Source organism: Phaenicophaeus curvirostris, chromosome 7, assembly GCF_032191515.1.
Source record: "Phaenicophaeus curvirostris isolate KB17595 chromosome 7, BPBGC_Pcur_1.0, whole genome shotgun sequence".
Lineage (NCBI taxonomy): Eukaryota > Metazoa > Chordata > Aves > Cuculiformes > Cuculidae > Phaenicophaeus > Phaenicophaeus curvirostris.
In genome coordinates this window covers 30,260,839-30,276,367 of record NC_091398.1, presented here as the reverse complement: position 1 = coordinate 30,276,367, position 15,529 = coordinate 30,260,839, and the positions used below count along the sequence as shown (strand labels likewise).

The 15,529-nt window shown below is 41.6% G+C and overlaps 1 protein-coding gene across 4 annotated transcripts in view; it reads left to right on the top strand.

Moving 5' to 3' along the window:
• SEMA5B (semaphorin 5B) overlaps positions 1-15,529 on the top strand; it is a 201,764-nt gene that overhangs the window by 58,281 nt on the left and 127,954 nt on the right. For all 4 annotated transcript variants that reach the window (XM_069861435.1, XM_069861434.1, XM_069861436.1 and 1 more), the window contains exon 3: positions 4,319-4,524. In XM_069861435.1, coding sequence (XP_069717536.1) covers positions 4,371-4,524 — 154 coding nt within the window. In that variant the 5' untranslated portion in view covers positions 4,319-4,370. The remainder of the gene's footprint in view (positions 1-4,318; positions 4,525-15,529) is intronic.

The following is a 15,529-nucleotide window of genomic DNA, read 5'->3' as shown; positions in this document are numbered from 1 at the left end:
GCTACAGTCAGAGGAAAGCAGGATATGAATTCCTGGTACAGCCATTTTTAAAGTGTGCTTTGTTTCAAAGCTCTGAAGATTGATTGAAGGTATTTTTCTTTTAGACATGGAGCTTTAGTCAAAGGGGGCCTGATCTGAGTTACCCTCTGTAAATCAGGATTAGTTCCTGTGAAATCAATGGAGCTACAATGATACAATACAGGGGGAGTTGGAAAAGACTCATGCCTCGAGAATGAATAAGGGAGGGACTGAGGGTGATCCCCTGAATGCTGCAGTTGTGCAAGGGGTGAAGCCACGCAGCAGAGCAGAATTATATGCTACCCATATTGGGCTTCTGTGAAAGGGGCTGCAGCAGTGGGTTTGTGCTCACATGGATGCTGTGGTTGCAAATCTCAGCTTTGGGGACGCACTGAGCCTACAGACCTCCTGCTTTGCCCAGACGGGGCAGCCCTTTGCCTGTCCCTTGGCCACCACTGCTACAGTCAGGGAGGCCCAAGAGCTAAGACAGCCTGATTTAAGAGACAAGGGGATGGTGGCAGAAGTGGTGCTCTACAAAATATCTGTCTCTGAAGCATATGTCATCGGATCCAATGGAGCCTGGGTTTGTTGATGTTTTTTTGGCAGAGGGCCAGAGGGATTCACTGTGCAGAGTAGGGGATGGATGAGAAATGCCCCATCTCTGGGCTTTGAGGGTGTGCAGAGGCACAGAGGACAGGCTTTCAGGACAAACTCGGACAGATAATCTTACTGGACATTTTTATCCCCCTTTTATTTTTTTAAATATGACTTATTTTGGAGGGGGGAATAGCCAAGGTGGAAGATTCATCAAGATGAACAAAGAAAGAATTGAAACGATATGTCCTGTCTGAGATCTGAGTTTAACCAGGGATTTGAGCTTTGTTTCTCATCTGCACTGAAACCTTGACAGCTGATTTCTTGAGCCTTAAGCCATTTTGAGCACAGAGTCTGATAAGAACAGCTTTTTTTAATAGCCTTTAGCTGTATCTAAACAGCTTAATGCTAGGGCAGGTTCCAACAGCACTAACCACCGCTAGCCAGGGCTGTGCTTAGGTTGTGCAGTGTTTTAGCTGTCTAATGAGGACTAGTTTTAAGCACCGCAGCCCTCACAGTGAAATTCTGCAGCTTGGGGAAAATTAGAGACTAGAGTTTTGCCATCTCTTGTAGAAGGAAAGTATTTGAACTTCATAAGTAGCTGCTGGACTCTCTCAGGCAGTTACCAGTTTTCTCTTGGCATATAATTGACCTGCTCTTGCAGATGGCACTGCTTCGTGTTCGGAGTAAGTTTTTTTCAGAAATAAAGTTACAGCAGCTGGGAATAGCAATTACTGATTTAGAGACTTTCTTAAAACACTGAGAAAAAAATGAGCATGTCAGCTTGGGAGGGGGCAGGTTGAAGGAGTAACCTTCTGCAATGCTGGTTATTGTTCAGCTGGTACTCTAGAGCTCTGGCTTCTGTCACCGTTGGTCAAGTTGGCATTTACCTATTGACTCTGACTCTGGCAGGCACCAGTTCAGGGCTGCACATGATGCTGATTTTGTTCAACTTCCCAGCCCATAAGGGATCCACACATTTGATGGATTCAATTGGATGTAGGGGGTAGATGACATAGGGAAGGACACCAGTTTTTTGTAATGATCCTTTTTCATCTTAATCATGTATTACTTTCCACTTCACGACAAATTTGAAACCAGTATTTCAAGCATACTTTGGCTTTCCCTATGGCAATAAGGAAAATAAGATGGAACTTTACCCCAAATACTAGTTACAGCTTTCTAAGGAACACTGAAGTCTCTTGGACTGTGGTAAAGTCTCCCAGGGAAAGTGGCAGAAATCCAGCTACTTGGCACAGTTTACAACTAGTCCAGACAAAACACTAGTAAATGTACTCTACTTTGGCACAGAATAGGTCGTGGGTTGTTATGAAGCTTTCCAGTATGCAACTTTTTATCATTTCATGACCCTGATGAGTGTGAAACTTGAATTCAGTCATATACTGATTGTGGATCACATATGGCCTTACAGAAGTCTTTGATTTAAGTTTTTTTTCACCTAGCTTGAGATCATTGTTTGGATGTTTAGCACATTAAAATGGCTACACTGGCTCAGTTTATCTCATTTAGCTCACTCAGTCTAATTTAGTAACTTATTTCTAGGATTAGCCAGTAATGGCTGCACCAGGAGGAGTAAAGCATGGATAAAGTGAGATTTCCAGAACTGTCTCTTCCAGCTTACAGCAAGGATATCTGACAGTGAAGAAGTCCTTTTGCACCTTGTGCATTTCCCACAACAACCATCTCCTGTCTCAGGAAAGTTTAGCTTTGCCTTCTGGAGCTTTAAGTAGATCTGAGAGCTGTACAAAATGCATCTCTCTGGGGTTCACATCTCTGTGCTGTGATTCACTTCTATGTCTGTGCTGAAAAAAATGATCATTCAAACCAATGGCTGAAAATATAATCCAATGTTTCTTCATCAGTAATTTTCATTACAGTGTTACTTGCACAACATCTCCATCATCTGAGATGCCACAGTGCTCAGTGGTGTACGCCCTGCAGTATGCTTGTGCTTAATGACTAAATTCTATGCCGGCCTTAGCTTTGAATGATTGCACATCTCTTTCTTCTACCAGTACCATTTTTTAATTTAACGTGATATTTGCTGTGTTTTTAAAAAAAACACCTCCCTGTAATGAAGCATTATAGAACCTCCTCTGGAGAACGGGAAGGCAACTTTATATATTCCTGCATAAAATCTGCATGTTTATAAGGCTGAAAAAAAATGTAAAATGCTGTAATCTCTCACTTACACTAGCTGGGAAACCAAGTCCCTAGAACTACCCCAAATCCTGAATGCCAATGCTATTTTCACTCAATGGTGTGTAGCTGCTGCTGAGGACATGCATAATGGATGCACTGGCAACTCATCTTTGTGCTGGTGTATATAATCACAGAAAAATACAGATAAGAATAAAACACAGGATCCATCTTTCAAACCAACTGTCTCCCATCACTGCTGTAAGCGGGCCCTCATTGCACCCGTGGTGCCTAAAGATCATTACAAGCTTCTTCCAGCTCCTTGATGTTGCAATATTGTCCCCTATAGTGAAGCTCACTCCATGCCATGAGCCTGTCATCATGCATCAGTGCCTCATTTTATCAGCCACCACCCTGGCCACTTCAATTCCCTGAACATGTCTTGGAGACTCCAAACAAAAATATTGAGGTGTCGAGCACTGCAGGTGTTGACTGTTATGCTACAGTTATGAATCGCTATACCCATAGGAACTGAAAATCTCATTATGTGTGATTTTAATCAGAATCAGCTTTGTCACTGGATAAGATTTAAGAGTAGGACACTCCATTTGTTTGAAAACATGTCTACAATAAGTGAACAAAGTTACATGGGAAAATACAATATGCACATTGTAAGATTAAATTTGGCAGTGTAGATTTTCTTAAGCTGCAGCAGCATCTTGGGGAGCCTGTGGCATGGACTAATTAATCCTCCATCCCCTGCCACAGACCTGTTAGGCCCAGGGGAGTTTTTACAGCTATATCTTTTCAGCTGCTATTGTTGAAAAAGCTCATGGAGAAAAGGCATGACTTTCTTCTCTCCTAGCTGGTGAGTGAGTGTTCCTCCTCTTTAGCCGTGCCTCAGCTCTTGTGACTGGGAGCTATAGCACCCTGTGATAATGCAGGCAATCAACTTGTTTCTCACTATTCACCCCATTAAGCTCTTTTAATTTTTATGTTAGCTTGATTAGTACTTTCCTGGCAACACCTTTAGATTGGCTTTTCTTGTTCCAAGACATTCAACAGCAGTGGTAAAATATATAAATCTCCTATTAGAAGAGTATTAATTGCACATGTGTTTGCATGATGACTGATGTTGGCCTTTCCATAGTGATCTCTTGAAAGTAGCATGACATTTAAACGTGGGCATGTTGTGAAGCTGACGAGTGAGGTGTCCATGCTGCGGGACACGTTTGTCTTGAGGATTTGAGATTTCGTGTTATCAGCAATGGCCATTGCACACCGGCTGCTGTTGAAGGACTATACCCCAAAGGTACACAGAGAGATGTGTTTAGGGAGCTGTGCGCTTTCCTTCTCTTTGAAGTTAGAAGCCCAAATACAGTTGTAAATTGGGTCATTTTTTTAAAATGCTATTTGTGGAATATTATCTTGTGTACTTAGCACAAGTGGGGTTTGGATAAAAGGGGAACCTCCACCCTTCTCTACCCATGTTACACACTCTGGATAAGCACTTTCCTTTCTGAAAGTGGAATTATTTGTATTTCAGGTATCCTCCCTGGGCCTACCTTGGAAGCTAGATCCGCAGCTGCCCTTCAGTCATGGTTGTTTCAAGATTAAAGGCCATTTCCCTGTCATTGCCAAGCCTTTTTCTTCTTGCTTTTCATCTCTCAGCATCACAGAATGTACCTGAATACTCTGAAGCTGAACATCAGCAATGTGTCAGGAAAGAACACCCCACAATTGCTTTTGAAGGTAAGAGCTTCTATTCCTATTTCAAATTCCAGTAGGATGATCCATTTTGAAATCCCTCCTGGTGTTGTTATGGATGATAGCTTAGTCTGTGCTGTTTTCCTTACAGTGGTGATTCACAGGCCAGGGCAAGTGGCCTGATGAATCGTATTCCCTTTGATGCTTTACAGTGTTTTCACGTAAGGTTTCACAACAGTAATTTAATTCAGGCAGTTTTGGGACTCTTGGTGGAGGAATCTCCATTTTCAATTCTGCTACAGGCTCCCTGTAGTCTTGTGGCACACTGAAAGTGTGTTTCAGTTGCCTTGTCTGTAACTGGATTCAGTAACACTCACATACCTCACCTGGTTGGCTGGACATTTAATGAGTGAAAAGTGATAGAGTTTGGATATGCTTGAATGCAAGAAAAGTAATATTTTTAAAAATACCAAGGAGTGGATGTTTGTTTGTTGCTTTTTTCGTTTTGGTTTGGTTTTATTATGTTCCTCTTCTAGGAGTTTTTCTGTCTTTCATCTGGGCATTTAGCTTAACAAGGTCTTAAGAATGTGAGAGAAGGCCTTTGTGTTGCAATGGGCAATCCTCTTACTGTTCTTTTGCATTACCCTTATCCCAGTAGGATTTTCCACAAGTGTGCATGGTCCCCTAAGTTGCTGTCTTCCCAGTCTGTCCACTTACCCACATGACGGATAGATCATTATATCAGAACCACCATTATTTCTGAGTTCGCCTCAGCTCAGTTGTGCACCAGCATCATCAGCTGCTGAATCTCCTCTCTAGAAATGGTTTCCTCCTAAATGCTGAAATATTGATTTTTGTTCCCATTTAAGGCTTTTCAATGCCTCTCCAGTTACATTCTTCACTAAAGGCAATTAAGTACCTTGCAATGTGTCTCTAGTTAGGTTCTTTGCTAAAGGCAATTTAGTTGTGGTATTGTGACCTTTGAGATAGGGTTTCCAGGAAGAAAGTAGTCAAAGGCTTCCTTGCTGACCTTTCAGGGTTCTTCAAGACAGCTTTACACTTCTGCACAGAGGAAGAAACTCTTGTTTCTTAATTTGGAAAATGTTAAGAGATTTCTAGTCTGTTTTCCATTATCTATGCTTTAAAGGTTTAAATGGATTAAAGTAAATTAGCAAGATCTTTAAGACAACATGTTATGGCACTGGCTCTAACCTTGCTCTGGTGGAATGGGTAAATAAACCTTGATTTTAATTGCCAAATGAGTCTAAACATCTGTTTAACTGGGGAGGGGGAAAGGAGAAACTTTTGTGGTTAAAATGTGGTGAAACTCAGTAAGACATTTTAATAGCTAATACAGTAATAAGGATGTTATAGGTAAAGAAAAGAGAACAAATATGCATTCTTTCTGTTAACTGGGGGCACCAAACTTTGAGTTTACAGAGGCTGTGTTTGCAGGATGCAGCACAGATAAATCATTCTGCAAAAAATATTAGAGCCCCAATTCCTGATGTAGAGGAATCAGTGGGCATTTTTGGCTCTCAGTACAAATGCTTCTCTGCAGAAGTGATGGCTAAACACACTCGTAAACTGTCATTTTTTTTTATTTTAATCAGGCATGAATTTTTCACAGAAAAAAATAATCTCTCCTCCCCTTTCACTGTTCTTGTTCCCTTCCTCTCTTAAATGATAGAGGGCAAAAACTGATATGAGTTAATTAGAACTTGACAATTACACAAAAGAAATAAAGACTGAGATTGCAGAAAATGACCCAGATTATCACTGGGGTCTTTTAAACCAAAGTTAGATTCAGAGTTACTGTTTTTCTCAGCACCTGTTTCCTCATGATTGTTTATGATACAGATTAATCCTGTATTTTCTGCTGCAAAGCTCAGCTGCAAAATGCACAGGAATAAAATGAAAGGCACCTTATTTCCACTCTACATAGTATTTTAAGTTCTATGGAATAGCACTGACACCTCCAAAAGCACATCTTAATTCATAACGTAATTTACCTTAAAGCTATGCCCTACCCCGATGCCAGCACAAGCAGGTTTAGGCTGTGGAGGAGACAAGCAGGGAAATCTACATCTTATGTGCTGTTGCAAATTGCTCCGAGGATGGCTCTGCTTAGCAGTGCGGCTCATGGGCTTTCTATGGGTCTACAAATACATTATCCGCAGATCACAACCTGCTATACAACGGAAACATCAGGCCTAGGACTTGCAACAGTGACCCCAGTGGCAGCTCTGCCCCTGCTCCCTGTGCAGAGGGTGGGGATTATGTTACAGTCGCAATTTTCAGTGGATGTGCAGTAATAAAAAAAAAGGCCCCAGACTATTCAGTCATTCAGGATGCATTAATTTACTATCAGGAAGAACAGATTAACAAAACAATTCATGTCACAATGAACTTGAATTGCTTCTTTTTCAGAACCTTGCTAGCCAGGCTTCCCATAACAAGGTGAAGGGGATGCCATAACGTGTTTTGTGTTCTCCAGCCTCCAAGTTCCCACCTTACTTATGCTCAGGTGCTTTTTATTGCGCCTTTCCTCCATATTACGATATTCGTAACATTTGGTTGGCTGCATAATATCCTTGTCATGGAAGAATCCAAGTAAAACTCCTTTCTGTCTAGCTTTTAACTTAATTACTGAGAAATTATGTATTTTCTATGTCTCATCTTTCAATTATTGTATCTCATCCACACTAGTCAACTATCTGTTTGAATGCATATCTCTTTGTATTGGTATGGGAGGGGTAAGAAAGCGAATACAGTACATGACCCACTCATTAAGCAGAAAGGAGCCTATGTATACAAAATGCTTTTACTTTAGCTCTGTTCAGACCTGAAGCAATGCTTTTTTTTCTTTACAGAGTCCATTCCCCAAACCACTCGCCATTAGTTGTGACCTAGAAAAAATGGGCTAGACAAGTCAAGGGACATAAATTCTGGTCCTCAATGTGCTTATTTTATATGCTCAAGATAAAGTTTGCACTGTCAGGAGAGGTGTGGGCTGGGAAGGAGTTGTGAGCTGAATGATTTATCCTAGCAGCTTGCACAGAGATCGTGAAGGACAGGTTAGGAATTTGTGCTGAGTACCGTCCTGTGTGTTTGCACAGTACTAAAATAACACAATGGTGCCCCAGTTTCCCTGGGGCTTGTAAATAATGCTCATTGTGCAGTTCACCAACAATAATAATGTGCCCAGTCTCAGCTTTTCATAATTAGATTGTTCTACTCTGTGCTTATAGGAAATCCAGTTAAAGTTTGATTTCCCTTGTTAGATCAATAAGAAAATGATCTTCTACTTCCCAGGAGCCTGTTTCTGGTGTCTGATTACCTATTTGGCTGTGAATGGGTAGCTACATTAAGGATCTCGCATGCTTGTTTGTTTTTCAGTGAGCTGAGATATTAGCAAAACAAGTCAGGTATATTCTTAGTGCATTCTTTTTTATTTATACATGCAGGCGCACACACGTCCAAGTCCCATTTCACTAAACAGCGTGTCATCCCAGCATAGCTCCACTGTGAGCCACTCAGGTATGCCAGGCACTGGAGAAATTCTTTCTCATTCTTGTCAGTCATGGTCATCTTGTCTTTTCCATATGCATCTTATAACCAATAAATTGGTCCCTGCACTCACAGCTGGGCTATGCCCTTGCTATACTGTCCTGGTTCTTAGCAGTATCCTTCAATGTAATACAGCTGTTTCTTAGACATAAAGCATCTTTGCTATTTATTAGAGACATTTGGAGCGCCTTTGATATGTGCCCCTTGGGAAAGCCAGAAACACCTTCTGCTGTGGCAATACTATGTAAGATTTGTTATTTTGAGAGCAAGAGCCATGACTGATGTTCATACATGTTTGTAACAAGTGCAGCCTGTTTACCAAGAAAGTGCTTAAAAGTTTGCAAATTCATCTGTGTTATATGAATCACGTGGATGTTCACAACTTAACTGGAAATGAATTGTATACAGGCTTCTGCTTGCAGTTTCTACCATTATTTATTTCTCTTAGTTTTATCCATTAAGTAGCTGTGCTCAGAAATAAGTGTGATAGACTGTGCAGGTTCTTCTTGGTTCTGTCTCCCGGGGTTTTCTCCGCTGCATCATGGCATATAGTGTAAGCTGGCAGAACATAATTTGTCCCTGCTTTAATAATTGCTATCGGTCTTCATCTGTAAAAAAACACCTCAGCTGATCCCATGCTGAAGCACAGGAGAGAGGTGGACTTGATTAGATAGCTCATACCTCAGATCTTTGCAGGCCTGGAAATCTCAGCTCTGCAGATTGTATTATCAGGGCTGGTGTAAGTTCTCAGTGTGCAGCATTTTACCCATTGTCTAGTCCTCAGTCTCTCATAGATGCAGACAAGTTGCTCTGTGTGTTGCCTCAGGTTTTCAAAATGAATTAGTTGGGGAGTGTTTAAATCTGGGATTTTACTTCAGACTGTCTGTAATTATTACCTCCTACCAGATGAATATGATTCAGGTTACTTGAATGTAGCTTGCTATATATTTTCTCAATATTTTTTTTTTCTTTAAACAACATTTCATTGAAATGTGGCCAGCCTCAAACACTGAAATCTGTGGGGAGCAGTTAAGTGTTCACTTGTTGTATTGAAAGCAAAAGCTGTTTTAAGTTTGTGGGCTGAAGGATAATAGAGTATGATTTATTTCTTTTTAAGGTTCTTGGACATTTTACCAAACACCCCCAGTGTTGTTGTATTGGTCACTCATACATTATTCACTTTACTGCATATTGATGGAAAAATCCCGTATTAGCATCCTTCAACTCCAAAGGCCAGCTGGGAAAGCCCCTTAGGAAATTCTGATAAAGATTTACACTTTTCTAGAGCAAATGGGATTTTGACAATTGAAACCAAAATTTTGGTTAAAAAAGGATGAAGATTGTGGGGTGAAGTGTGAGAGGTATATCTGGCTAAACGTCAAAGGGAAGGCAAAATACATTATGGCAGGATTGTCTTCAGACCCATAGTCTTGCTCCTCTTAAATCTCCATACAGGGAGTCCAAACATGAAATAATGATGGAGTGTTGACCAGGAACTGGTGGCATCCTGTGGGTGCTACAGAATATTTGACCTTCAGTGTTTTTCAGTATAGTTTTTTTTCCCATTAAGCAAGCCTTGTAGCAATTTTCTTTTTAATCTTGAAAAATGGAACTGCGGCAAATGAAGCTGATATTTTCTTCTTTAGGGTTGATTTAGAATTTGTTTGAAAATTATTACTAATAAAGCCATAAATATACAGTGGTTGGGGAAGTAATTTTCTCTCAGGCAAAACTTCTGAAAATTACACCTAACAGCTCTCAATATATTTTTCATTCCATAATAATAATTTTAACAACAATGATGCTAGTTCTTTGACAATTCCCCATTAATGGTGTCCAAGGCATTTCACAAACAATCGCTATGAGATTTCATTGAAAAAACGATTCAGTGTGCTGTTTCTTGGGGCCTCAAGAAGAAAAGAGGTCTTGGAAAAGCACCCTTCATTCACAAAATGCTTTAGATAGAGCAAACAGTGACAGGCAGGAGAGAAGGAAGGCTTTATGATGAAGCTTCAGAAAACGAAGTGATTGAGTAACTCTTACACATTGGAGTGATGAGAAGGTAAATCTTCAAAGAAGCATGGTAGCTCAAGTGAAGGAACAGCCTCTGACCATGAGTGGCAGTGATGATGAGAGGGAGGGCATTGTCAGCAGCAGGACTGAGTCAAGTGGGCTCATCATGTGTAGGAATTGGTACTCAGAAGTTCATCAGCATAGTATGTATGGACCAATGGCCCATGGACTCTAGTCAACAGCTAAGTAGCTCATTTATATTTTCTAGAGGTACTGCTAACAGCAGCATGCGCGTAGTCCTTTCTTGGACATAGTGGTTGGATCTGGGATGTAGAAGTGGGTTGCCTCTTCTCAGATCCCAGGCAGCACCTCAGAGAAAGGAAACAGAGTGGCAAGCAAAGCAAAGCGCTTTTCTTTTTCTGTGATTCAGTGCAAAGAAAGACATGTCTTATGGAGACCTCATTCCTGATTTTAAAGTTTACTTAGCATAGTTCCCTAACTGAATAAGTTTGTGGGTCAGTGATATGGCAGACCTAATTTATTTAGCACATCTGCTTCTGATGAATGTTAATATATGACATTCTCCTTGAACCTTCCACTCAAGGATGTCATTATCCTTTGATAAAATTCATTTTAGTAATAGCAATGTTATAGGAAATCACAGAATGGTCGGGGTTGGAAGGGACCTCTGGAGATCATCCAGTCCAGCCCCCCTGCCAAAGCAGGTTCCCTAGAGGAGGTTGCACAGGAACATGTCCAGGTGAGTTTTGTATATCCTCAGAGAAGAAGACTCTGCAACTTCTCTGGGCAGCCCCTTCCAGTGCTCTGTCACCCTCACAATAAAGTTTTCCCCATGTTAAGGTGAAACTTCCTGTGCTCCAGTTTGTGTTCCTTGCCCCTCGTCCTGTCTTTGGGCACCACTGAGGAGTCTGGCCTCATCCTCTCGACACATGTCCATTAGATATTTATAAGCACTGGTAAGATCCCCTCTCAGTCTTCTCTCCTCCAGGCTAAACAGATCTAGGTCTCAGCCTTTCCTCATAAGAGAGATGCTCTTGTTTTTCTTGTTTAATCAGGCAGGATTCACCCTGTAAAGCCATGAACAGTCTCAGCTCAGTCAAGCACTTAATATGCACTTACATTGAAGTCAATGGGATTGTGTACTTGAAACCAAGCGTATGCTTATGTGCTGAGCTAGGACATAGTCAGAGTGCACAGCACTGAAGCATCAAGTCTGTAAACAAAAACCCTGGCATATCATTTTCTTTCTTGTAAGTTCGGCTGCCATAGGTCCAACTGTCCAAGTTGTTCCTCTAAAGTGGATGAATCAAGTAGTTAAGAAATCCAACACGTTCCTCAGCTTAGTATGGGATTAGCTGGATGAAAGTCTGTGATCTGCAATACATAGTAGACTGCATTAGAGGTATATATGATCTTCTCTAGCTTTGGGAGGTGCAGATAAAATTCTGAAGAAACTTTTGTGCTTAGGCTGAAAAAGCTCTGACTTCATAGATCATTCATCTTTTTATAACATTGCGTGATCCTTAGAATGTATTTTAATGGAAATGCTTGAGCTGCAAAATTCAGATTTGTATCTTTTGCATAGGGATTGCTCTGTTTTACAGCACATTAATAAAAGAGGTGGAGGTCATTGGTGAAATGTGGTCTTTGATAATCCTTTAGTATTATTAGCCAGCTTCCAATTTAGAAACACTGATCCAGGTTAATTTCAAAAGTATTTCAGTATTTTACGGCCCCTGCTCCAATTCATTGGTGTAACTGACTCACAGTGGGACCTTTGTCCACAGAAGACAGGAGTCCTCAGAGGCCTGGCTACCTAAAATGTACAAATTGTGTATTTGATTTGGCATCTCCAGTTCAGTCTCTGGCAAACCAGCAAAGAGGGTCAACTTCTGTTTCACGTGCATGTCAAAACTAGACACATTTGCTTCTGTGACAGATCTGTCTACCCACAGGTGAGATTCAGGGAGAGTCTAGCCATGCTTTCTCTGCCATCTCCTACGTTCCCACTAGTGAAAACAGTTGTCCTGAATCTTGCACTATCTCTGCTGGCACAAGTGGCTGATGTAGACATGTAACTGTAAGGATAGTGAAAAAAATTTGCCTTCAGATGTGGAGGAGGCAGATTGAATGATGGCTGAAAGGTGACAAAGGAGTGTTTTTCCCATCAGACCACGGCGGCCGTAGCAGCCAAGATGCAGCTTGCTTTCCTGTCTGAAAAGAGGGATTAAACTGATCAGAATGTCATAGAAAGCTGCAAGTGATGCATGAGCACTCACCTTATCTTTCTCAGAGAGGGAGATTTTGTGACAGCTGCAGGGCTTGTCTCAGTAAACAATGGATCACAATACTTAAATCTCTGCAACATCTCTAAGAAATCAAGAAAGCTCTGGGTTTGCGAACAGTGGGGCTGTGTGTGGCACTGGTTAGCTGAGTGTTACAAGGTTGTAGTGGGGCATAGGACTATGGCTGCATGACACCGTGCAGTTCTGTGTAGAGTAGCAGGCAAAGTTTTTGAGGAACACTGTTGAGGACGGTAGGCAGTGTTAGGGTATTGTTTTCACTGGTTGGTAGCCTGCTGTGGAACCCCAAATCCACTCTTTCCATGAAGTCTTGTGCTGTGTAGACACACTCCTTTGGTCCTGTGGATCTCAGGCGTGGCAAACAGACACTCTAATGCCTCATGGGCATCCATCCATGTCCTGCACTCTTGCAGCACCATGGTGTCTCCTCTAGCTCTTGATGAGCCATTGCCAGTGAGAACCTGCAATGCTGGACGTTAGCTGGGATTTGAGGTCTTGCAGGGGTCTGAATAACAGGAGCCAAGCTGAAGAGGATAGAGCCTCTGTCATGTTACAGGATGACTTTCCCAGCGCACCATCCTGAGCCCTGGGGACTCGCAGAATGGAAGTCTCCTGGCTCTCCTCTGAGGCAGTTCTTGATAGAGCTTCTGCCTGCTCTTGACCATGTACAAATAGGGGTCCGAGTGAAACAGAATGGGCCAAGGCTGGCTGGAGCAGAAATGCTGTAAAAAATGTAGAAATATGCAGAACTGGGAATGTGACTCACGGTCCTTCAATCTCCTTCCTTGAGGGGCCCCCAGGACAACTAACAGCACGCTGTCCCATACTGGGAGTGAGCACTAGTTCATGATTATTATCTGGTATTTTCTTTATCTGGGATGGAATCCCTGAGCTCTTCCTGATAGACTGATGTGTTTGCCAGCTGCTCCATATTAATAATAAAAAAGTAAATAAACAAGCAGTCATAATTGTACTTTTGCAAAAATTTGGTTTGAACTAAGTTCTTTTTTCTCCATATTGAAACAATTTAGCAAGACTTGTTTTGAAGAAATTACTAAAATTTAGGAAAATTAGTCAAGATGCTCAGAATGCATTAACAAAAGTTAGTGCCTCCTGTATAGCATGAGCTTTACAGATTATTAGGCCTTGGTGCACTAGCCACTATCCCAAAACCCATTTAGCAGCTGGAAGCACTGAGACACTGAAGAGCTTCATTATTTGCTCAAGACAGAGAGGACTCCATTGTTAGTGTCATTGGGTGCTTGGGAACATGCCTACATCTCCAAATGTCATTTTTATCTTGGGATGAAAGAAGCTAACTTTAAATGATAGCATACCTAGGTTATTATGATTATTGTGATTCCTATGGCTCTGTGAAGTTACAGCTTGAATCTTTGTTTCTCTTTCTTTTCCCTCCAGAGTGGTGAACAGTGGAGTCTTTTCTTCTGTCTGCTTCCTTTCCTTGACAGCTGAGTGATAAGATTATTCCCTCTTTTTCAACACCAAGAGAGAAAAAGTCATATTCTTTCTTCTTCTAGTTGTCTCCTGTCCACATGTTCTTAGACAGGCTGGAGAGGGATGTTAGCAACTCTTTTGCTTCGTGGAATTCATTGAGAGGGAATGGCTCACTGCAAGCAGATATCACAGTGACTCTTAGGCCACCCATGAGTTAGATCATTGCTTCTCTCATCTTAGGAAGAATTTTGTAGTTGGTCAAGACAAGAAGAATTGGTTGAGTGGACAGGAAATTAGGTAGAAACATGGCTAGGAGGTGAAGACTGCTAGAAAAGTAGGCAAGAGTGGGAGGGGAGGTGAATGTGGGGTCAGAGGGGTAAACTTAGTGAAACCATGAAAATGAGACAGCTGGAAGAAGATCCAAATTGGATATGAGTATTGAGGGGAAAGAGAAGGAAACTGACAGTTTGGCCCATTTACTAAAAGGGGTTGTGCTCTCCCAATTACCTGTGAGTGGAGATCGGGGATTTGAGAAGGTAGTGAATCTAGCAGTTGTGATGGTTTGGATGAGGACATATTTAATGTACAATTAAAGATTTCTATGGATCAGGTTAAAGAAAGAGAGAATACTAGTGATGAGGTGGAGGTGGTGATGGGAAGACAAGACAGCAGGGTGATATGTATATGTAGGATGACTTCTGGGATAAAGCCAACTTGAGTTTTTTGGCCTCATAATAAAGTTGAGCTCTGAATGCTGACAGATTTGTTTGCTCAGCTCTGCCTGTGCAGCTAGAGATTTCTCCTTCTCCTGATAAATTTGCAGAATTGTTGAGTGTTGTGGAGACTACTTTTACATCACAGCATGGGGTAGGGGTGAGTTATTTTCTGAAGACGTAACCTGTGGTGCGACATACAACAGAGCGCTAAAATTTAAAATGAGGTTGATATTAAAATATGATTCATTGTCAGTCTAATAAAGATAACACTGTAAGTAGACTTCACCCTCTGTGCATCCTTAGACACATCCACACTTGCTGCATTTGAGAAGACAGGTGGTAGCATGAGTAGTCATTAGCCTTCTGATCTTTGGCTACAGCCTTGTTTGCTTTGTCTCTGGTGGGTTCTGGTCAGTGTCCCACACAGAATGGAAATGGTGGCCTCACTCTCTGCAGGCAAAAGTCTATTTCACCAAATATCCTCTGAATACTGAGCGTAATTTTAGCAGAGGATGGTCTGAGATGGTAAGTCTGATTCTGAAAAGAGGATGTTTTATCAGTCAGAAGACAGCATGAGACCTTACCTTATGCTACAAAGTGGTTTGCATCTGTTTGCCATTGTTGGGATCCAACACTGAGGGCCCTCCAGGCTAGTGGGTGGTGTGAAAAAGATCTATGTGGTTGAGTACTTGTAAACTGGAGTATCTGCCAGTCACTAAACACAGTTTGTCCTGTGCCAGGGCTGGAGCAAACCAAAAGGAGAGAAGATCACACGGTTAGAGAAGTCATGGCTGTCATCTGGACCTCCTCATGAATGCTGACATACACAACAGTAATTAAACACACCATGAACTAGCAGGCTGAGTTAAGAGAATTTGTAAGAGAGCATCATAAGGCAGTAAGGGAAGCACTCAATATATGCTCTGTTTCATTGCACATGCCTTTACTCTGGAATCAGCTTTTACAGGGGCT